At 44.9% G+C, this 15,516-nt stretch overlaps 5 protein-coding genes and 2 non-coding genes across 7 annotated transcripts; 5 read left to right on the top strand and 2 right to left on the bottom strand.

The window, feature by feature from the left end:
* The first annotated feature begins 573 nt into the window (after positions 1-573).
* F5Y00DRAFT_t83 lies at positions 574-680 on the top strand. Its single transcript has one exon. It is a non-coding gene; the product is annotated as a tRNA-Ile (tRNA).
* A 1,765-nt stretch (positions 681-2,445) lies between these two features.
* On the bottom strand, positions 2,446-2,545 carry F5Y00DRAFT_t78. The gene has a single exon. It is a non-coding gene; the product is annotated as a tRNA-Ile (tRNA).
* A 1,092-nt stretch (positions 2,546-3,637) lies between these two features.
* On the top strand, positions 3,638-4,740 carry F5Y00DRAFT_68678 (uncharacterized protein). The gene has a single exon (XM_048014011.1). It carries the CDS (start codon positions 3,889-3,891, stop codon positions 4,516-4,518), a length of 630 nt encoding a protein of 209 aa, XP_047865145.1. The 5' UTR covers positions 3,638-3,888; the 3' UTR covers positions 4,519-4,740.
* A 223-nt stretch (positions 4,741-4,963) lies between these two features.
* Positions 4,964-5,439, bottom strand: F5Y00DRAFT_261685 (uncharacterized protein; the record flags this gene model as incomplete). The annotated part of the gene is made up of 2 exons (XM_048011251.1): positions 4,964-5,325; positions 5,406-5,439. The coding sequence occupies 2 exons, from the start codon at positions 5,437-5,439 to the stop codon at positions 4,964-4,966; spliced, it is 396 nt and encodes a 131-aa protein (XP_047865144.1).
* A 617-nt stretch (positions 5,440-6,056) lies between these two features.
* Positions 6,057-7,259, top strand: F5Y00DRAFT_235951 (Tctex-1). The gene is made up of 4 exons (XM_048007653.1): positions 6,057-6,430; positions 6,493-6,531; positions 6,605-6,679; positions 6,775-7,259. The coding sequence occupies exons 1-4, from the start codon at positions 6,407-6,409 to the stop codon at positions 7,123-7,125; spliced, it is 489 nt and encodes a 162-aa protein (XP_047865143.1). The 5' UTR covers positions 6,057-6,406; the 3' UTR covers positions 7,126-7,259.
* Positions 7,260-10,216: 2,957 nt separating this feature from the next.
* F5Y00DRAFT_235939 (uncharacterized protein) lies at positions 10,217-12,191 on the top strand. Its single transcript, XM_048007652.1, has one exon. It carries the CDS (start codon positions 10,617-10,619, stop codon positions 11,589-11,591), a length of 975 nt encoding a protein of 324 aa, XP_047865142.1. The 5' UTR covers positions 10,217-10,616; the 3' UTR covers positions 11,592-12,191.
* A 460-nt stretch (positions 12,192-12,651) lies between these two features.
* F5Y00DRAFT_235937 (choline-phosphate cytidylyltransferase) lies at positions 12,652-15,296 on the top strand. The gene is made up of 4 exons (XM_048007651.1): positions 12,652-13,887; positions 13,961-14,311; positions 14,374-14,791; positions 14,846-15,296. Exons 1-4 carry the CDS (start codon positions 13,376-13,378, stop codon positions 14,960-14,962), a joined length of 1,398 nt encoding a protein of 465 aa, XP_047865141.1. The 5' UTR covers positions 12,652-13,375; the 3' UTR covers positions 14,963-15,296.
* The last annotated feature ends 220 nt before the right edge of the window (positions 15,297-15,516 follow it).

Here is a 15,516-nt window from a genome sequence, read left to right as displayed (position 1 = left end):
TATCTCCGATTGAATATAGGTATGTACTTCTTAAATATTTTCCCTTTTTTATGTATGACTCACTTAAGGACACAGAGAGGGGCCAAGGTGGCAAAGTCTCATACCCGGTATATTTCTAAGCAGGCTGGCAGGAAAGAAATAGGCAGATATGGGATGCTTTCTTTTGAAGGGAACAAGACAATCAAGTTCCTGTGAATGTACATGTAACTAGAAGGGAAACATGACTAGACGAAATTGATTTATGAAAGGCTGTTACATGGCCGCTTTTAGCTGGTACACAGGGCTGGCGGGTACTTTTGCATAGGAATTGCATTACTATGTACAGTACATGATGTAGAAACGCTAAATATTGTACAAGCGCACTAAGATATTGCATAATGCTTATATTGTACATGTGTACAAAATCGCCCGGCTACTATGCTTGATTTAGATTAGCGACTCCCTCCTGTAGGTCTAAATCCTCCGGATAGGTCAAAAAGTCACTCACGGTAGTACTACTTTTATATAGACGGCTTACGACGCAAAATTTTCAACAAAGCTGGCTCATCTTCAGTCACCAATCATACACAACTGGGTCCCATAGCTCAGTTGGTTAGAGCGTCGTACTAATATTATCAATTATCATCGTTGGTTATATCTAGTTTATGCGAAGGCCGGCGGTTCGAGCCCGCCTGGGACCATCTCTTTTTGCTTTTTCTTCCTCTGGAACGTCCTTATGAACTCCCAGTTTCTTACTCCGTATAGCTATAACCCCCTATAGAGAAAGGAGAGCTTACTTGGTCGGGTACAGTGCTGTAGGTTTCATAGATGAGATCCTTCGAACTGGTCCTTCCCCCTTTTTTAACCGCTAGTCTTTTTATTGTCAGTTATTATCATCTTTATTACAACTATCTATCCTACTTAAAGTAGTTCTAAGTATCATGCACTACCTTAATCCTAAGGGCGGCTTCATTTTCGAGTTTCGATGGCCATCAACTAAGCCGCATTATCGACCTTAACTCTCTTCTAAGCCTCGGGGGCGCTTTGGTGCTCTCGCGACCCCGATATGGTAATGGCTTGACTATTACAAGTAGTTTAATACGGTGATGGACGCAGTTTGTACGGTAAGTACGTGATATACCTAGTATTAGTACCTAAAGTAACCTTAGTATAAAGTTTAAACGTTAGAATGCCTCGAACCCCTTTTATCCGAGCTACGGCGAGTCTCCAGGCCTAGTGAGCTACCAACAGTCTTGATAATACTTTAACGCAGATCAGATGATGCGTCAGTTGTCGTGCTACAGTGTTTGTGCAGATTGGAAGTAATCTAGAAACCGGGTTTCTGAAACTTGGTGTCTTAATGCTAGCTTATTTCACAGCTGTCCTTCGACTCTTCAATAACAGCCAGCGAATAACCACTTCTTCCTCACAATATTCTCATTTGGGGCCACCAGAAGTAGTAAAGTGTTAAGCAAGGACCCTTATTAAAATCATATAATTATATGTGTCTACCTATCCTAATGATTCAACAGGGCCCGGATTAACTAATTAAAAATGAAATATTAGCCGTAATAAGAAAGGGAAATTACTATGTAGATATAATTTGAGAGTGAGTCCATGTCAAAATTTAAAGTGTAATCGTTGGAATAAGGTAGCTAATAGTCCAGATACTCAGATTAGTCGAGTAACTTTGCCAGGAAGAAGCTGCTCACAACCATGATAAGTAGGTACTTTATAGGATTATTAGCGTTCGACTTCGAAAACATCTTATAAATATAACATAATCTATTAAGTAAAGTTATCAATAGCATACAATAGGACTACCTAAACGCTACATATCAGGTCTCTATATAAGGAATGTATCCCCCCTTTACTTTTAAATGGAGTATGTGTCAATACAGCCACCAACCATACCACAGGCTAGGCCCTTGACTCGCACTTTATATAACACAATCCCTAGTGGTTATATCCAAATCATAGCATCCTCAACACAGCACTACACTGGTACTATACCTATGATGTTATTTTACATTAGAGGCTGGTCGGTATGCCGATGACTCAGCTACTTACGGTCTCTTACATGGTTTAAGTGTATAGCTTCAAACCGATATCGCAATTTTGTATGAAGAGCAGCGAACACTAGTGAACTCATTGGTGTTCTCAAGATATCTCTAAAACCAAATAGAGTGACTGGTAAAAATATCGAGAATAATAAGACTACGCCTTATAAGCCCGAGACAGGATCGAGGAGTATCAACTGCTATTAGCGAGATATTATATGAGAACGGCGTTTACTCTCTTAAAGTGTACGAACTAAGGGGACATCAGAGCGCATAAAATCAAGCAGCAGGGAATAACATATTTCACAATAAGGTACGTGGGTAGAAGCAAACAGCGACGGATAGGCATAAGAGGGACAAAAAAGACAACTCGATACCTAGGGGCAGGTAGGAGCAGCATAAGTAATGGTCCCAGGCGGGCTCGAACCGCCGGCCTTCGCATGGACTAGATATAACCAATGATGGTGATATTAGTACGACGCTCTAACCAACTGAGCTATGGGACCGCTGTGATTGGTGAAAGACGCCGACCTAAGTACGTATATGATCCTGTTTGCTTTTGCTAGAGTCGGAGTGAAAAGTCTTCTGTCTTGGCCTATCAACGTCGACATACGGATCCGTACACTAGTCGGCTTTAGCGGCTTTAATATATACCTCACACCTACAGTCTTATGTATGTCTCAGGCAAATCATACATACATAGTTGTAATAAAAAAGAGCCGTGTTTTATGTAAACGTACCTAAGGTATAAGAGGTACTTGGGTAAGTTGCATAATAAGAGAGACCCGAACTCAGGCTAAAAGCGGCGTGGTTCACGGTATTGAATGTGCAAAGTAAGCAGAGGTGTATTAATAGATATTATGGACATGACTAGCATGTAGGTACATGCGTTTAGTTCGTTGAAACATGGCAGGCTGTAACTGGACACCATTGGTTAGTTGGCGGAGGTTTTAGTAGCACCTACCTACGCATTACTGTAACATGAACTACATCATATTGTTGAGATTGAGACGTCTGTTCTTAAGGCTAAGAGAAAGGAATTTAGACGAGCTGTTGACTAGTGGGGTCGGTCTTCATCTAGTGTAATGGCTCGCGTATATTACGATAGGGAGCTACATAGGCTTGTTAAGTTGTTACATCATAGTAATAGTTATTTTGGAATCAGACGAATTAAGAATATCTTAACAGGTATACCTACACCAATACCTAAATAGTAGAAGATGACTTGATTGGCGGAAATGGATTGTACATAAAGATTGCCTGAGAATGAGATGACGATCGTAACTCTCTATCCATACGATGCCTTCGTGCATAGTACGTAGCTTGGTTTATCCTTGGCAATGACTAGGCTGCATGAAATGGCAGGGCCCTTTATTCAGGATCAACCAATTGTGTATTGGCCTCGTCTCAAACGTGTCTGAGTTGCGAAGCTCATCGTATCTTCTCGTTTGATAACTTGATGTTATAGTGCATACTGTGTAGCGATAAGCAGGGACGACAAAGGCCGGTATACTACATATGTAAGTTCATCTATTTCTAAATAGATTAAACGAAATACATTTCCCTTATGTAAGCTACTACCTGTATGACGTGATTTGGTATAGTTTTTAGCCAAAAAAAACAAAGTTCTTGGAAAATATGTAAAATGCTCCCATGTAAATTTTATGTGGAGTCAAAGTAAGCACTTTATTCATAGCGAAGTAACGATGGTTGTAACAGTTGATAATCTTGCATTATCGATAAGATTTATACCTTAAAGAGGTATGCAAGATTTAATCAAGTCCTTGCTTAACTTCCAACCATACACACAGCTTTCGATGACGACTATTCACCCTTCTCCGGCGGCATCATGAATGCCCCAAGAGACCCCCTAAAGTCCAACCGAGTTAGCGACTCGCTGACCAAAAGGAAGCGCGCTGATACTGATCCGATTGTACCAAATAAGAAAGCCAAGCTCGAGGCAAGCCTTAACCTATCGTCGATCGAGGATATCAGAATGCTCCAAGCTCTGGAGTCTAAATATGATATCCATGTCCATTCGGTAATCTCGTCCTCCAAGATCCAAAAGAAAGTCGTTTCGATTCTCCAACGCCTCACTTGCCCCGCCACTAGCAAGACGAGTGTGATTGTTTTGCGCGCAAAAGCTCCCGACACGGGCAAGTTGGTCTCGATAGCCGAAATTGCGAAGCGCGAGTTAGAAAAACGGGAGGACGATGCGCGCATTTGGTTTCAATACATCGCGCTAGGTGAGGAGCTGAAGGAAATACCCAGAGGCGATGGTAATACTACTATTGAGGAAACGAAGCTAGGCGACACCGGTGATGACGACTTTGAGACCATGAAAACTCCTTTTGAAAGAGCTGTCGAAGGCCAACCTCGTTGGAGAGGAATACCTGTCATGAGCCTGTTCCTTTCTCCAGTTTCCATTGAAGAACTCAAAAGGCGATACGGGGAGCAAACGAATGCCGGCCCCAAGTAGAGAACCCGCCGAACCATTATTATCCATGTCAGGAGAGAGACGGTAGAGCAAACCCTAATATTAAGATACCCAAGCAAGATCACAAAATACGAGAAGACCCAGCAGACGTTACTCTATTTTGAAGAGGCTTTCATGCTACGAAGCATTAACATTCTTATATCTTATGCTACAAAGCATATGGATAAATTTCAAACTCGTAATGATGACCAGAACAAACTCCACCATAAATGCGCACCCGATAGGAAATATACCATGCTAAGATGCCGTCTGATATACAACCTTCCCATTCGCACGGGTCATTGCCCACTGTTGAAAGACTAGCAAGGGATAGTTATTGCAAAACTACCGACTTTGAGGTTACTGTTCAAGGGTTCATTCTTGAACAAATTTCCAAGAGCCTGATTCACAGCCTTGCAATGTGTATCCTCCGATTTCCCGTCTGAAATTAAGGCTTTTTCCCGCCCTCTGCGCCGGAGTATGTTATTCGCAACACGAAGTTGACAACGACAGCTAATAGGAGGATAATAGCCAGTACGGACGGCCCGACGCGGTCATCGAAACCAGCCTGCCCCCTTACTCTTATCGACTTAGCTCGCCAATGATATGTAAATAACGCATATATCATGGTGAGCATGGCTACACCCGTAAATAGGAAGGCCGAGATGAATGCGGGACGGTCACCAAAGTTCAACATGCCAATGGCCAAGGCACCCAATATGACGGTGAAGTTCAGCCATGATAGAAAGGTACGTTCGTTGGCGAAGAAGACCTTGGGTTCGACTCGGGTAGGTAGGGCAATCCGTTTGCCTAAATTGGTTGGTTGAAATATGTTAGTTCCCCGGCATCAATAACTCAATAGGTGCAATGCCCGAAGAAAGCGCGTTTACCTGGAGCTGTTTGCAGAAGAGGTTGGCTAGACATGTCGGGAGATTGATGATTGGTGATTGGTGTTAGATGGTCGGTTTTAGAAGTATGGTCCGTGGAATTAAGCTTAAATAGCTGGCTAAAATAGGTTCCCGTCGGCGAATAATTGAGTTTGTTACTTGAGTTTGTAACTGCAACAACTGCAACTACAACAGGTAGGGAAGCTCTGTACCGTCGCGGTCGAATTTCTGGGGAAAAGCAAAACGCATATGAAACGAGCCGTGGGCGACGGAGATGAAAAGGAATTGAGTGCAAACTCTGTAGAAATACAGATAACTAGGTAGACGAGAAATCAAAACAAGAAGAAGAAAAAAGACTACCTAGGTAGGTAGCTATGACGATGATAATTGAATAATGTGATGTTGAAAGCTCTTGATAGTAGGTAGTAGCGAAAAGTATCTAAACATCTAAACACGGTTAGTTGATATCATTAGCTCACCCACGTGTGCCGTTTCGCGAATCTCAGTGGCCGATTCGAAGGAATAGCAGGGAGTAGCAGGGATTCATAAAAGCTGCCATCGTGAGAGGAGGAAAATAAGAACTACTATTATGTATGTATGCACGTGCCAAGTTGCCCCGCGCAGGACTGAAAAAGTAGAGTATCCTTACATAATTTATCGGTTCGTGTAACTATCTATGTATTACACATGCATAATCCTATGTATGTAGATGTGCTAGGTAGATGCAGGGCCTTCTGAAAATAAGCCTTGCATCAATTTATTGTTTACAACGTCACAGGGAGAAGGCTGAACAAAACCAAAGCACAAGGCTACTTATTATATAGTCAACCTTTAACCTAAGACTTAGGTCCTAAGTGAACTACCAATTGCCCCCGGATACCAACACTACGATTCCTATAAGAAACAGTACACGAATCTATCACAACTTATTCATTGTATAGGATTCTCGCTTGTAACTCCTCCATTACCTCTAAAGCTCGACCGTTGCCACCATCTAAAGCAAAATGGCCTCACCGCAGAGCAATGCCGTATGTAACAATCACCGCCAACTCTCGCCACTTTCGAAGAAGCTAATAAGAGTTTCCTATAGCCAATTAGCACCACGAGGCTAAAGCAGATCGCGATGGACGTAGGTTCGCCTTGCACCCTTCCTCAAGAGAACAAATTAGAGAGCCCATCAAACTAAGATCGGTTAAACACAGGCCTGCCAAAGCGCCATCGGTAGTGCGGAGTTCTACGAGCATTCGAAAGTCGAAGGTTGGAACTCCACCATCATCGTACGTCCCCCCTCGACCTGCTATACCTACCTACCTACCTACCTACCCACTCTACAAGAAACCTCGTTTGTTAACATGACACACCCCCTACGCAGAACTCGATCCTCCGAGCTATCATATCCGAATCAACCCCCTCGGGCTCCCAGACCCCAGCCCACAAATACGTGGTCAACAGCACCATTGTGCAACACTTAGTCCCGACCTCGGCGCTCAACAAGCCCAAAGGCGGCAGCGACGTCAAGGCCGAAAGCCCGCGCATCAGCACCAGCGACGGCGGCAACGCGACGGCCACGGACGGAAAGCCGCACGTGGGCCGGCGGGGCATGCACTCGGCCACGCAGGCGTTTTGGAACGAGAAGACGGACGGCATGTGGAGCTTCAAGTACGACGGCGGCGAGGGCAAGGGCATGGATGTTGTTATTAGCGTCATCTGGGTCGGGATATGATATGAGGGTGTATACAGTATAAGTCTGACTTGGAAAATGGCGCGGGGGAGCTGGCTGTAATAATAATAATAATTTAGAAAAAAAAACACGTTGTTTTATCTACGCAAAAAGATAAATTGATACCTTTACAACCGCCGTTGTACTCTTAGAACTTGTAGTAACACCTGCCCTGTTTATATGTTAGAATCATCGTATCCGTCGAAAGTGGTTCGTATTATTACGTGATTTAGGCTCGTTTAGCCATACGCCAACAAGGCTCCCAAATAATACGTAAGAAGTAGAGCCATGAATAGAGATGCAGTCTCATTGGTATGAGCTTTACTCATAATAAGAGGGAAGTATCCTCTTGTTTTGAGAATACTGCCTTCACATACACTCCTTGCTACTAAGGCAAGTAAATTAATAGTCGTAGAGTCGAACTGACTTGCCTTGACGATCTGCCTTTACCAAATATACATGAAGAAGCTATGATTACCTGGTCGATATGGAAACCATTACTGTTTAATTCATGGCCTTCGCAGTAGAATATCGATTAGGTATATAGATGTCTAGCCTTATGTGACTTCTTTATTAGTGAAATATTAGCCCCGAATCATGACTTTTCGGAATGTCACGTCTGAAGGGTAAGATAAAACTCGAGATACCCCAGCTATCATGGTTTGGGTATTTTGACAGATTAAATATCAACTGCGGGTAACCAGTATATGAAGTCTTATCCTATCTCTTCTCTGGAGAGCATATGTATAATCTAGTAGTATACGCCCTCCTATGTATTCAGTCTCAAGGTCACATGTTACCGGCGTACTATATCACGCAAACCCGCGATGAAGCATAGAAGTCATACATGTATCCACCCGTTGAATTATGCTTAATGCTATGCTGCACCCAGTCGAAGGTGTAAGCTGCTGGTCGTTGAAACTATGACTATTACATTTTACCAGAGAGTGATCCAAGTCCATTGGGACCTTAATTGCCGTAGATTTGACAAGTATACTAGGATATGTAGTTGACTTCATCTACTTACATATTTGGGAAAGCTAAGAACCAATCAACGCGAATATAGCGTTACCGTTGATGCCGCCCTGAGTCTACATATTAAAGTAATATGATGCTTATGATGCTAAGACTTGTGTATATCTGTATGTATATCTCCACCTTATCGGAGTGTTACGCGATCAACGTCCAGCCAGCCCTAAATGGTGTTGTACTGCATTGCATGGAAGGGTGACGGCTAGCCGAGCTGTCACCTCGATCTAGACACCTTTCAGGGTCGCCAAGTTTCCCTGCGTCAGCAAACAGGGAAAAACAGACCATTGGATTCATGTACCTATGTATATTTTCGTACATCGGAGCTCAGCGAAAGAGTTACCACGTAACGCAAACCGCTGCAGCGGAAACACGCCATTATCTTTTCTCTCCAGTCTAAACACGGCACGGGACGAGGAACGGGATCAAAAATATATGATCACTTGCTACAACAAGATACTCGTTTTGTATTTATGAATGACTTTCATTTATAAAGCTCTAAAGAGTATAACTACCTGCTTACTTGTTACTCCGGAAGTCAGCGAGAAGCCAAGTATACAATATATGTATAACTATACATTATACACTACTTGGTATCCCTGTAAAGACAGCACCGGATTCCTTCTTGTAGTTAAAGATCTCTGCTACATACATACATAAGATCACGGTAAGGAATGGCTCCATTACGTATCGGCAAAGAGACGTCAGTGCTCCATAGCAGTGGATACGATCGTGACGATCTGCATGAAGAGCGCGGATAGGTTGCCAAGGCACCGTTTGACGCAGTCCAGAACGTCGGATTTAACACTGAAAACAAGTTGGTTTATATTAAGAGATCTAATTGACACCCCTTTACGAAATAAGGTCAACGTGATTCTTATTGTCTTATTGGCTGGTAACGAGTTTGTTTCTCCTCTTTTGTAAGATTCGGTAATCGTTTACATACCGTACTTGGGAGAATGGCTCTTCGCATCTGCCAATGCCGATTCCCGAAACATTCCAACGTGTCTTGGGAAATTGAGGTTGTCTGACGTTGCACATCGCTGCTATATCGAGTTCCGGTAGGCTGGGCAGGCCCCCGAGTCGCTCGTTTTCACCCTGTTTTCCTAACTCCACAACCTTCGGTTCGACGTCGCATGTTAGTATCAAATTAACTAACATAAAAAATGGATTATTGTTCCACCGCTTAGGAAAGGGAAAAGTGCGGTAAAGGCACAGCGGCTGAGCGGCAGACAAATCGGCCTACATACATACACTACACTAGTATGTACTATGTGAGATGGATACTTGTCACGATACCCTTGTACCTATTCAGCAACTTGTGGGGGATTCTGGTGTCTTATTTTTCGATATACATACCTATGTATTATGTATAGGTACATAGCACAGCGGCTTGGACCGAAATCCTAAAACTAGAGATAGATCATGGAGTAGTTAAAAAAACTGTTTTCGGTATATTACCATGCAACTAGGTATGTTAAATCGATGACATATCAACTTATCCTATGTGCCTATACACTACTTAGCTTATTCACTTAGCTTATTACTAGTCGCCCGTCCGCTATCGCTCAGGAATTGACCGGGATGACCGGGGTGGCTAGCGAGAATTCCCGGGACTGAAAATGAATAAGAGATTTCTTCTAACAGCCGCCGAACTCCCCCCCAAAGCGACAGACTGGCCCAATCCGGACTCAGCCTGCCTTCTAGAACCCCTTCCTGACTGGCTGGCATTACTCGAATCATAGATGGAAATATTATTTCTGGCCTAGCCCGGTTTTTCCAGATGATTCCCCCGTATTTGCCCAGACTGTCAGACTCCCGGTCGGGGGCGACGATGACTGCGGGTCACACCACCCTCATCTCTCGCCATTTAGTCACGATAGATCTCCAGACCTCTAATCCTCGGCGCCTCGCCAAGTTGCCAGAAGTGGATCACATCTCCACTAAACAGTGATCGTAGTAGTGTGGCTAGTTCTCGTAGGCCGTAGCTGACCCCTTACCGCTTTCTTCATGGCGGCGGAATTTATAACCCTCCCGTCCCGCGTAATTCAAGTCTTCGGTAAGTGTCACGACTCGTCAACAGACTATCGAACGAGTTTCTATCCACGATATATCTGAAGATTTCCTCCACATCGGATCTCCAGACCCCAGAAAGAAAAAGAAAAACCCCATATACAAACCTAAGCTACAGCTACAGCCTCGGCTGTTCCTTGTTCCTGACTAAAGCAAATCCATCGTACCGCTGTTATCAGCCACCATCTAAGCGGCAAATTTTGCAATCTTAGAACTGAGGACCCTAGTTATCCAACTTGACCCTAGGGGCTTGTCAGTCTTATTGTAAATTCGAGAATAACATTCTGAAAACCAGGTGCTTCTCACTGCTACTTGGTTAAACATATTTGGGTGCAACAAATAGCACCTTTCGTCATATTTGAATTTGAAAAAGACACCAACCTACAGACAACATGGTTGAAGTTCTCCGCGCCCCGTCCCTGGGACAGCCACTATCACAAGGTTCACCCGACATGATGGACATCTCGAGTAGATTCCTCAATGTGGACCTCGGTCCGGCCTCGGAAACATCAGTGGTGGTATTGCAGCAGCAGAAGGTGTCCGCAAAGGAAGCCGTAGCTAAGAACGGCCTCCTCTGGACACCTCGACGTGCTTTTTCCACAACTGATTATCCACCCTCGGTTAATTCGTCTGTTGTCCTGCAGAGACAACACCGTCTACCCACTCCGCTTGCTACACCAAGAGAGTCTGCGGAGACAGACTCATACTTCGAGTTCCACCCTCACGTTGCGACTGCAAAGCCGCAGCTCGCAGCTTCTCCGGTCGTACTCACTCCGCGAGGCATAAACTATGTCCAGCCCGCACGTCCACCCATGCCAGTACAGCCAAGGTCGTACTCAGTGACGGACGTCGAGCCAGTCCCATTTACACACCAACCGGGTGTGGCCCTTACCATAGAGGATCTCCCTCCCGAGCTGCACTACGCTATCTTCGACTTTTTGGACCCCATCGACAGCACGTGCTTAGGGTTGACAAACAAGCATTTCTACTCGATTCACAAGCGAATGCACGGTAAAGTGCCGCTGTCAGCTAGGCGAGAGGGTCCTAACGACATGGAATGGGTGTGGCGGAACGCACTTATATCGGGTCCGTTCGTGGCTAGCAGCGGAGTAGGCAAGCAGAACTCGCTGGCGCTGCTATCCCCACGGGGCCAGGTATACTGCCGCAAGTGCCGCACGGCGCGCTGTGAGCTGCACAACCACATCCGCGAGTGGGTCGGCGGCAACCAGGAATACTGCGAGGTATCGCAGAAGTTTGGCGCCGCCGCTCCCGAGAAGGCGAGGGCATTCTGCTACCGGAGTTCTCCGAGACATCCGCACCGCTGCGGTAGACACACGCGACAGCAGCGGCCCGTTCGGCTCGTGTAAGACACGGCCGGAGGGGACGGGGACAGTCAAAATAAAATAAAGCTAGTCAACTATAAAAGTCAACTATAAAAGTTGACTAGAGAACCGAGAATAAACTCTATTCTTGGGGAGGTCGAGAAATACCTCATTACCAACCAACCAACCAACCAACCAATATGTTGTTATCTCTCTCTCGAGGGAGGCTACATATCCCCCGTGCCGATGGAATTGGTCAAAAGGCAATGATTGCGGGGTGCGCGTCTTGCAGGACCAAGTTAAGGATCATGATCGGTCAAGATACCGTACCGCAGACATCTAAGTAAAAGGCTTCAAGTCACATATGTATGGATGAATACATGTTTGGGAATATTAACTAACTACCTGGATATAAATAACGGACTTAATGACTTAGTTACTTAACAGGTAGTTATTGGAATATGGGTAGATATGTTTATGACATGCATTGCATAACTCTGCATTGCATGCGGAAGGGAATAAGACAACAAGAGAATGTTGACCTGTCGTGTAAGACGGCTTGGGATAGCTTTTGTCTTGGATTGCCTCGGATGGGAATTAAGAATAGAATTAAGAATAAAGAACTTGGGACGAGTTTTACTTCAATGCTGCTTATGATTGTATTTCCTATGGACTTGGCTATGTGATTTATGTGACTTAGATACTTAAACTACCTAGGTATGTTTAAATTACTTAGTACACAAGCTTTATTAGAAGATGAAATAACCTCATGTCATGGGCGTTTGTTTGATGTAGAGTTTTAAGATACTCCCATCCATGGGACTAACACGGGTGATACCTGGGTACCTACATAACTGATAACTGAGACTGATAACTGATAACCTAAACGGAAATGGATGTCTTCCACCACATATCGGGATCTCGGTGCCACGCCACATGGTACTTCCGGAGCATTAGCCACGACCAAGCATGAAAATGCTGGATTAGAAGGTCCGGGTTCAGCTAATTGGTAGGTTATGACGCCACTTACATGGTATCCCTAACCGGGGGATCGAACGATTACTGTGTACCAAAATTTTTGAAATTGTCAAAATTATCAAAATTTGGAACTTCATGGATGTAGCATTGATTTGTGCAATTTTAAAAACAACGGGCTCCTTTTGAAAGATCTCTTTTTTAGTTGGAGCCCCCTTTTATTACTAGCGTAAATCTGTCCTCGAGCTGGGGTAATACTATGTACTTAGTGTAAGTACCTAAGGTAAGGTACCTCCAGCAAGCACCCGACCTGCCGACTTAAAGTTAAAGCAGGGGAGAGAAAAGAGAAAGCACGTCCTTCGTCCACGTTGGTTTCTTTATCGATTATTATATGCACTACTTAGTACACATCACCGTGCTCCCATCATTATCAGCATCATCATTTCTTCTATTCACATCCCACTGAGGGCTCCCACATTCCGGTGATTTTAATTCTCATTCGTCACCGATATCCCGTAATTGTTACCTATCTATATGTGAGCAATTACTTATGACGTTTTCCTGAATCTATTCCTGTTGATAAGCTATAAAGCTACATAATTCACGGTTCAGTGGCGGTGCCCCAACTTGTTCTCGAGCGCCTCAAAGGGTTCCATATACGGGGAAGTAGAGCTACATGTACATAATCTGTATCGTTACAGTCTTATGTCAATCAGGTAGTCTCAGCCTACGAATCATCCTTCCCAATTCCTAAGCTTTAAGCTCGGCGCCTTAATTTTTGAGCAACGCCCATTCCGAGCATCCACTTGGGCACACAATTCTCTCCAAGCTTACCCACCAAAGCTAAAGCCGAAATGTCATCTCCTTCAAGCTCCTCACATGCCGGCAAGCGTAAACGCCCGGTAACCTCGAGCTCTGTTAAGATGGATGAAAATCCTCTCTTGCAGCCTTCCTCGAGGGACGCATCTGGCGAAGAAGGAGATACTACAGCGCCCGAGTCCGGAAAACTATTACACCGCAAGTCGGAATCTGCTTCCAACTCGAACCCAGCGAAACGACAACGTGCTAATTCCGATCGTACATCTGCCCTCGAGACAGCTGGTCATACCGTAGATCCCGGTGAGCCAAGCGACACCACCGAAGCGAGCATTGATATTGCCGATCGAGTTACTAGGAAGGGCAGGAAGCCTACTACTCTTAGGGATACCACGATACAAGATGACGAGGAGAGAAAGAAGCAAGCTGCTATGCTGCCACCGCCAACCGGGCGTCTTGTACATCCTGTTGGATACAAAACGAACCCCCCGCCCGCTGGACGCACCATTAGGGTTTATGCGGATGGTGTCTTTGATTTATTCCATCTCGGGTACGTAGGCACTGCTTAGCGAGGGCAATTTCCACCTTTCTACGCTATTAAGACGTAACTAATGTTGTGGTAGTCATATGCGCCAGCTTGAACAGGCGAAGAAGGCGTTCGACGACGTCTACTTGATAGTTGGCGTTACAGGCGACGAGGAGACACACAAACGCAAGGGTCTAACAGTTCTTTCTGGCAAAGAGCGTGCCGAAACACTGAGGCACTGCAAGTGGGTTGACGAAGTTGTTGAGAATTGCCCCTGGATTGTAACGCCGGAATTCCTGGAAAAACACCGGATCGATTACGTTGCTCACGATGATATTCCATACGGTGCTGCCGAAGGCGATGATATTTACGCTCCTATTAAGAAAGCTGGAAAATTCTTGGTAACACAGCGAACCGAGGGTGTGAGTACAACGGGCATTATTACAAAGTAAGTACTACTTAATGGCATTGGATCTGTTTAAGGTGCAGCGATATTAACTTCAAAACTAGGATTGTCCGCGACTACGAAAAGTACATTGCTCGCCAATTGAAGCGAGGGACATCACGCCAGGAGCTTAATGTAAGCTGGCTCAAGAAGAACGAGCTCGATCTCAAACGTCATGTCCAGGATCTGCGTGATAACATCAGAGCAAACTGGACTACGACAGGTCAGGAACTTAGTCGTGAGCTCCGTCAGTACTGGCCCGCAAGTCGGCCCCAAAGTCCAGCTCCGGGTGGTCGCTTTAATTTTCCTACCACTCCAGGCCCTTCAAGTTCGAATGGTGAAGGTAATTTACGAGAAGCCGCTGCCATGGCCGCTGCTGCTAAATCGCCCACTACGCCAGGCCCATCAGGCGAGAGGACACCAGCTCCTAATGATTTTATTACTGGTTATACACTTGGTTTAATTGGTGGTGTGAGGTCTTGGGTAAGTTTACTCATAATGCTCTAAAAGAAGTAATGAATTCGCTAATATGAACAGATGACCAAGAACCGCCGTAACCTCCGCGATAGTCGGCCGCCAAGTGACGACGATTCGGAGAGCGAAGATAAGAACAATGGCAACGACCACGGGCGGCCAGTCGCGTCCACCAGTTAGTTGCTTCGACCGTTGGCCCGCCTTAGCGTCAGCACGAGGCCGTACGATGGGGATAGCCAGTTTGGCTCGGAAGACGAAGGGGACGACGACGAAAGCAACTAGATAATTTTTTTGACGATCAGGGGATCGGGGAATACACAAAAAGTGCAATAATTACGAAGGAAACGGCATTTTAACGGGTTTTTTGTATGCATTTTGACACCGTAAATAAGATTGAGGCCGAGGAGTCGAAGGCTAAAGAGGGAGAGTGGGAGAGTAGATAAACGACCTTGCTGCTTACGTATGCCAACCGCGCTTGATAGAGATAATTCCCAGCATGAATGTTGATGATCAATCTGAAGTTTGCGCATGGATGCCGTGAATTGAGCGTCTGGTAAAGGTAAGGGATTATTAGTAAGTCATGGCTATGTTAGTGTAGGTGCTTCCCCTATTTTATCCTCAAGGCTTACTAGGTAACTTGATGAGATATTTCGTAAGATTGGTTTCACAACTTGGAAGTGCAGAGTTTCTTAGATGCTAATAAGTATTAATTAAGCATTTATTATATTGATATT

This window comes from Daldinia vernicosa (genome assembly GCF_022497035.1).
Source record: "Daldinia vernicosa strain CBS 139.73 unplaced genomic scaffold F5Y00scaffold_21, whole genome shotgun sequence".
NCBI lineage: Eukaryota > Fungi > Ascomycota > Sordariomycetes > Xylariales > Hypoxylaceae > Daldinia > Daldinia vernicosa.
Note: the sequence above shows the minus strand (reverse complement) of the source record. Positions and strands in the feature narration are given on the sequence as shown.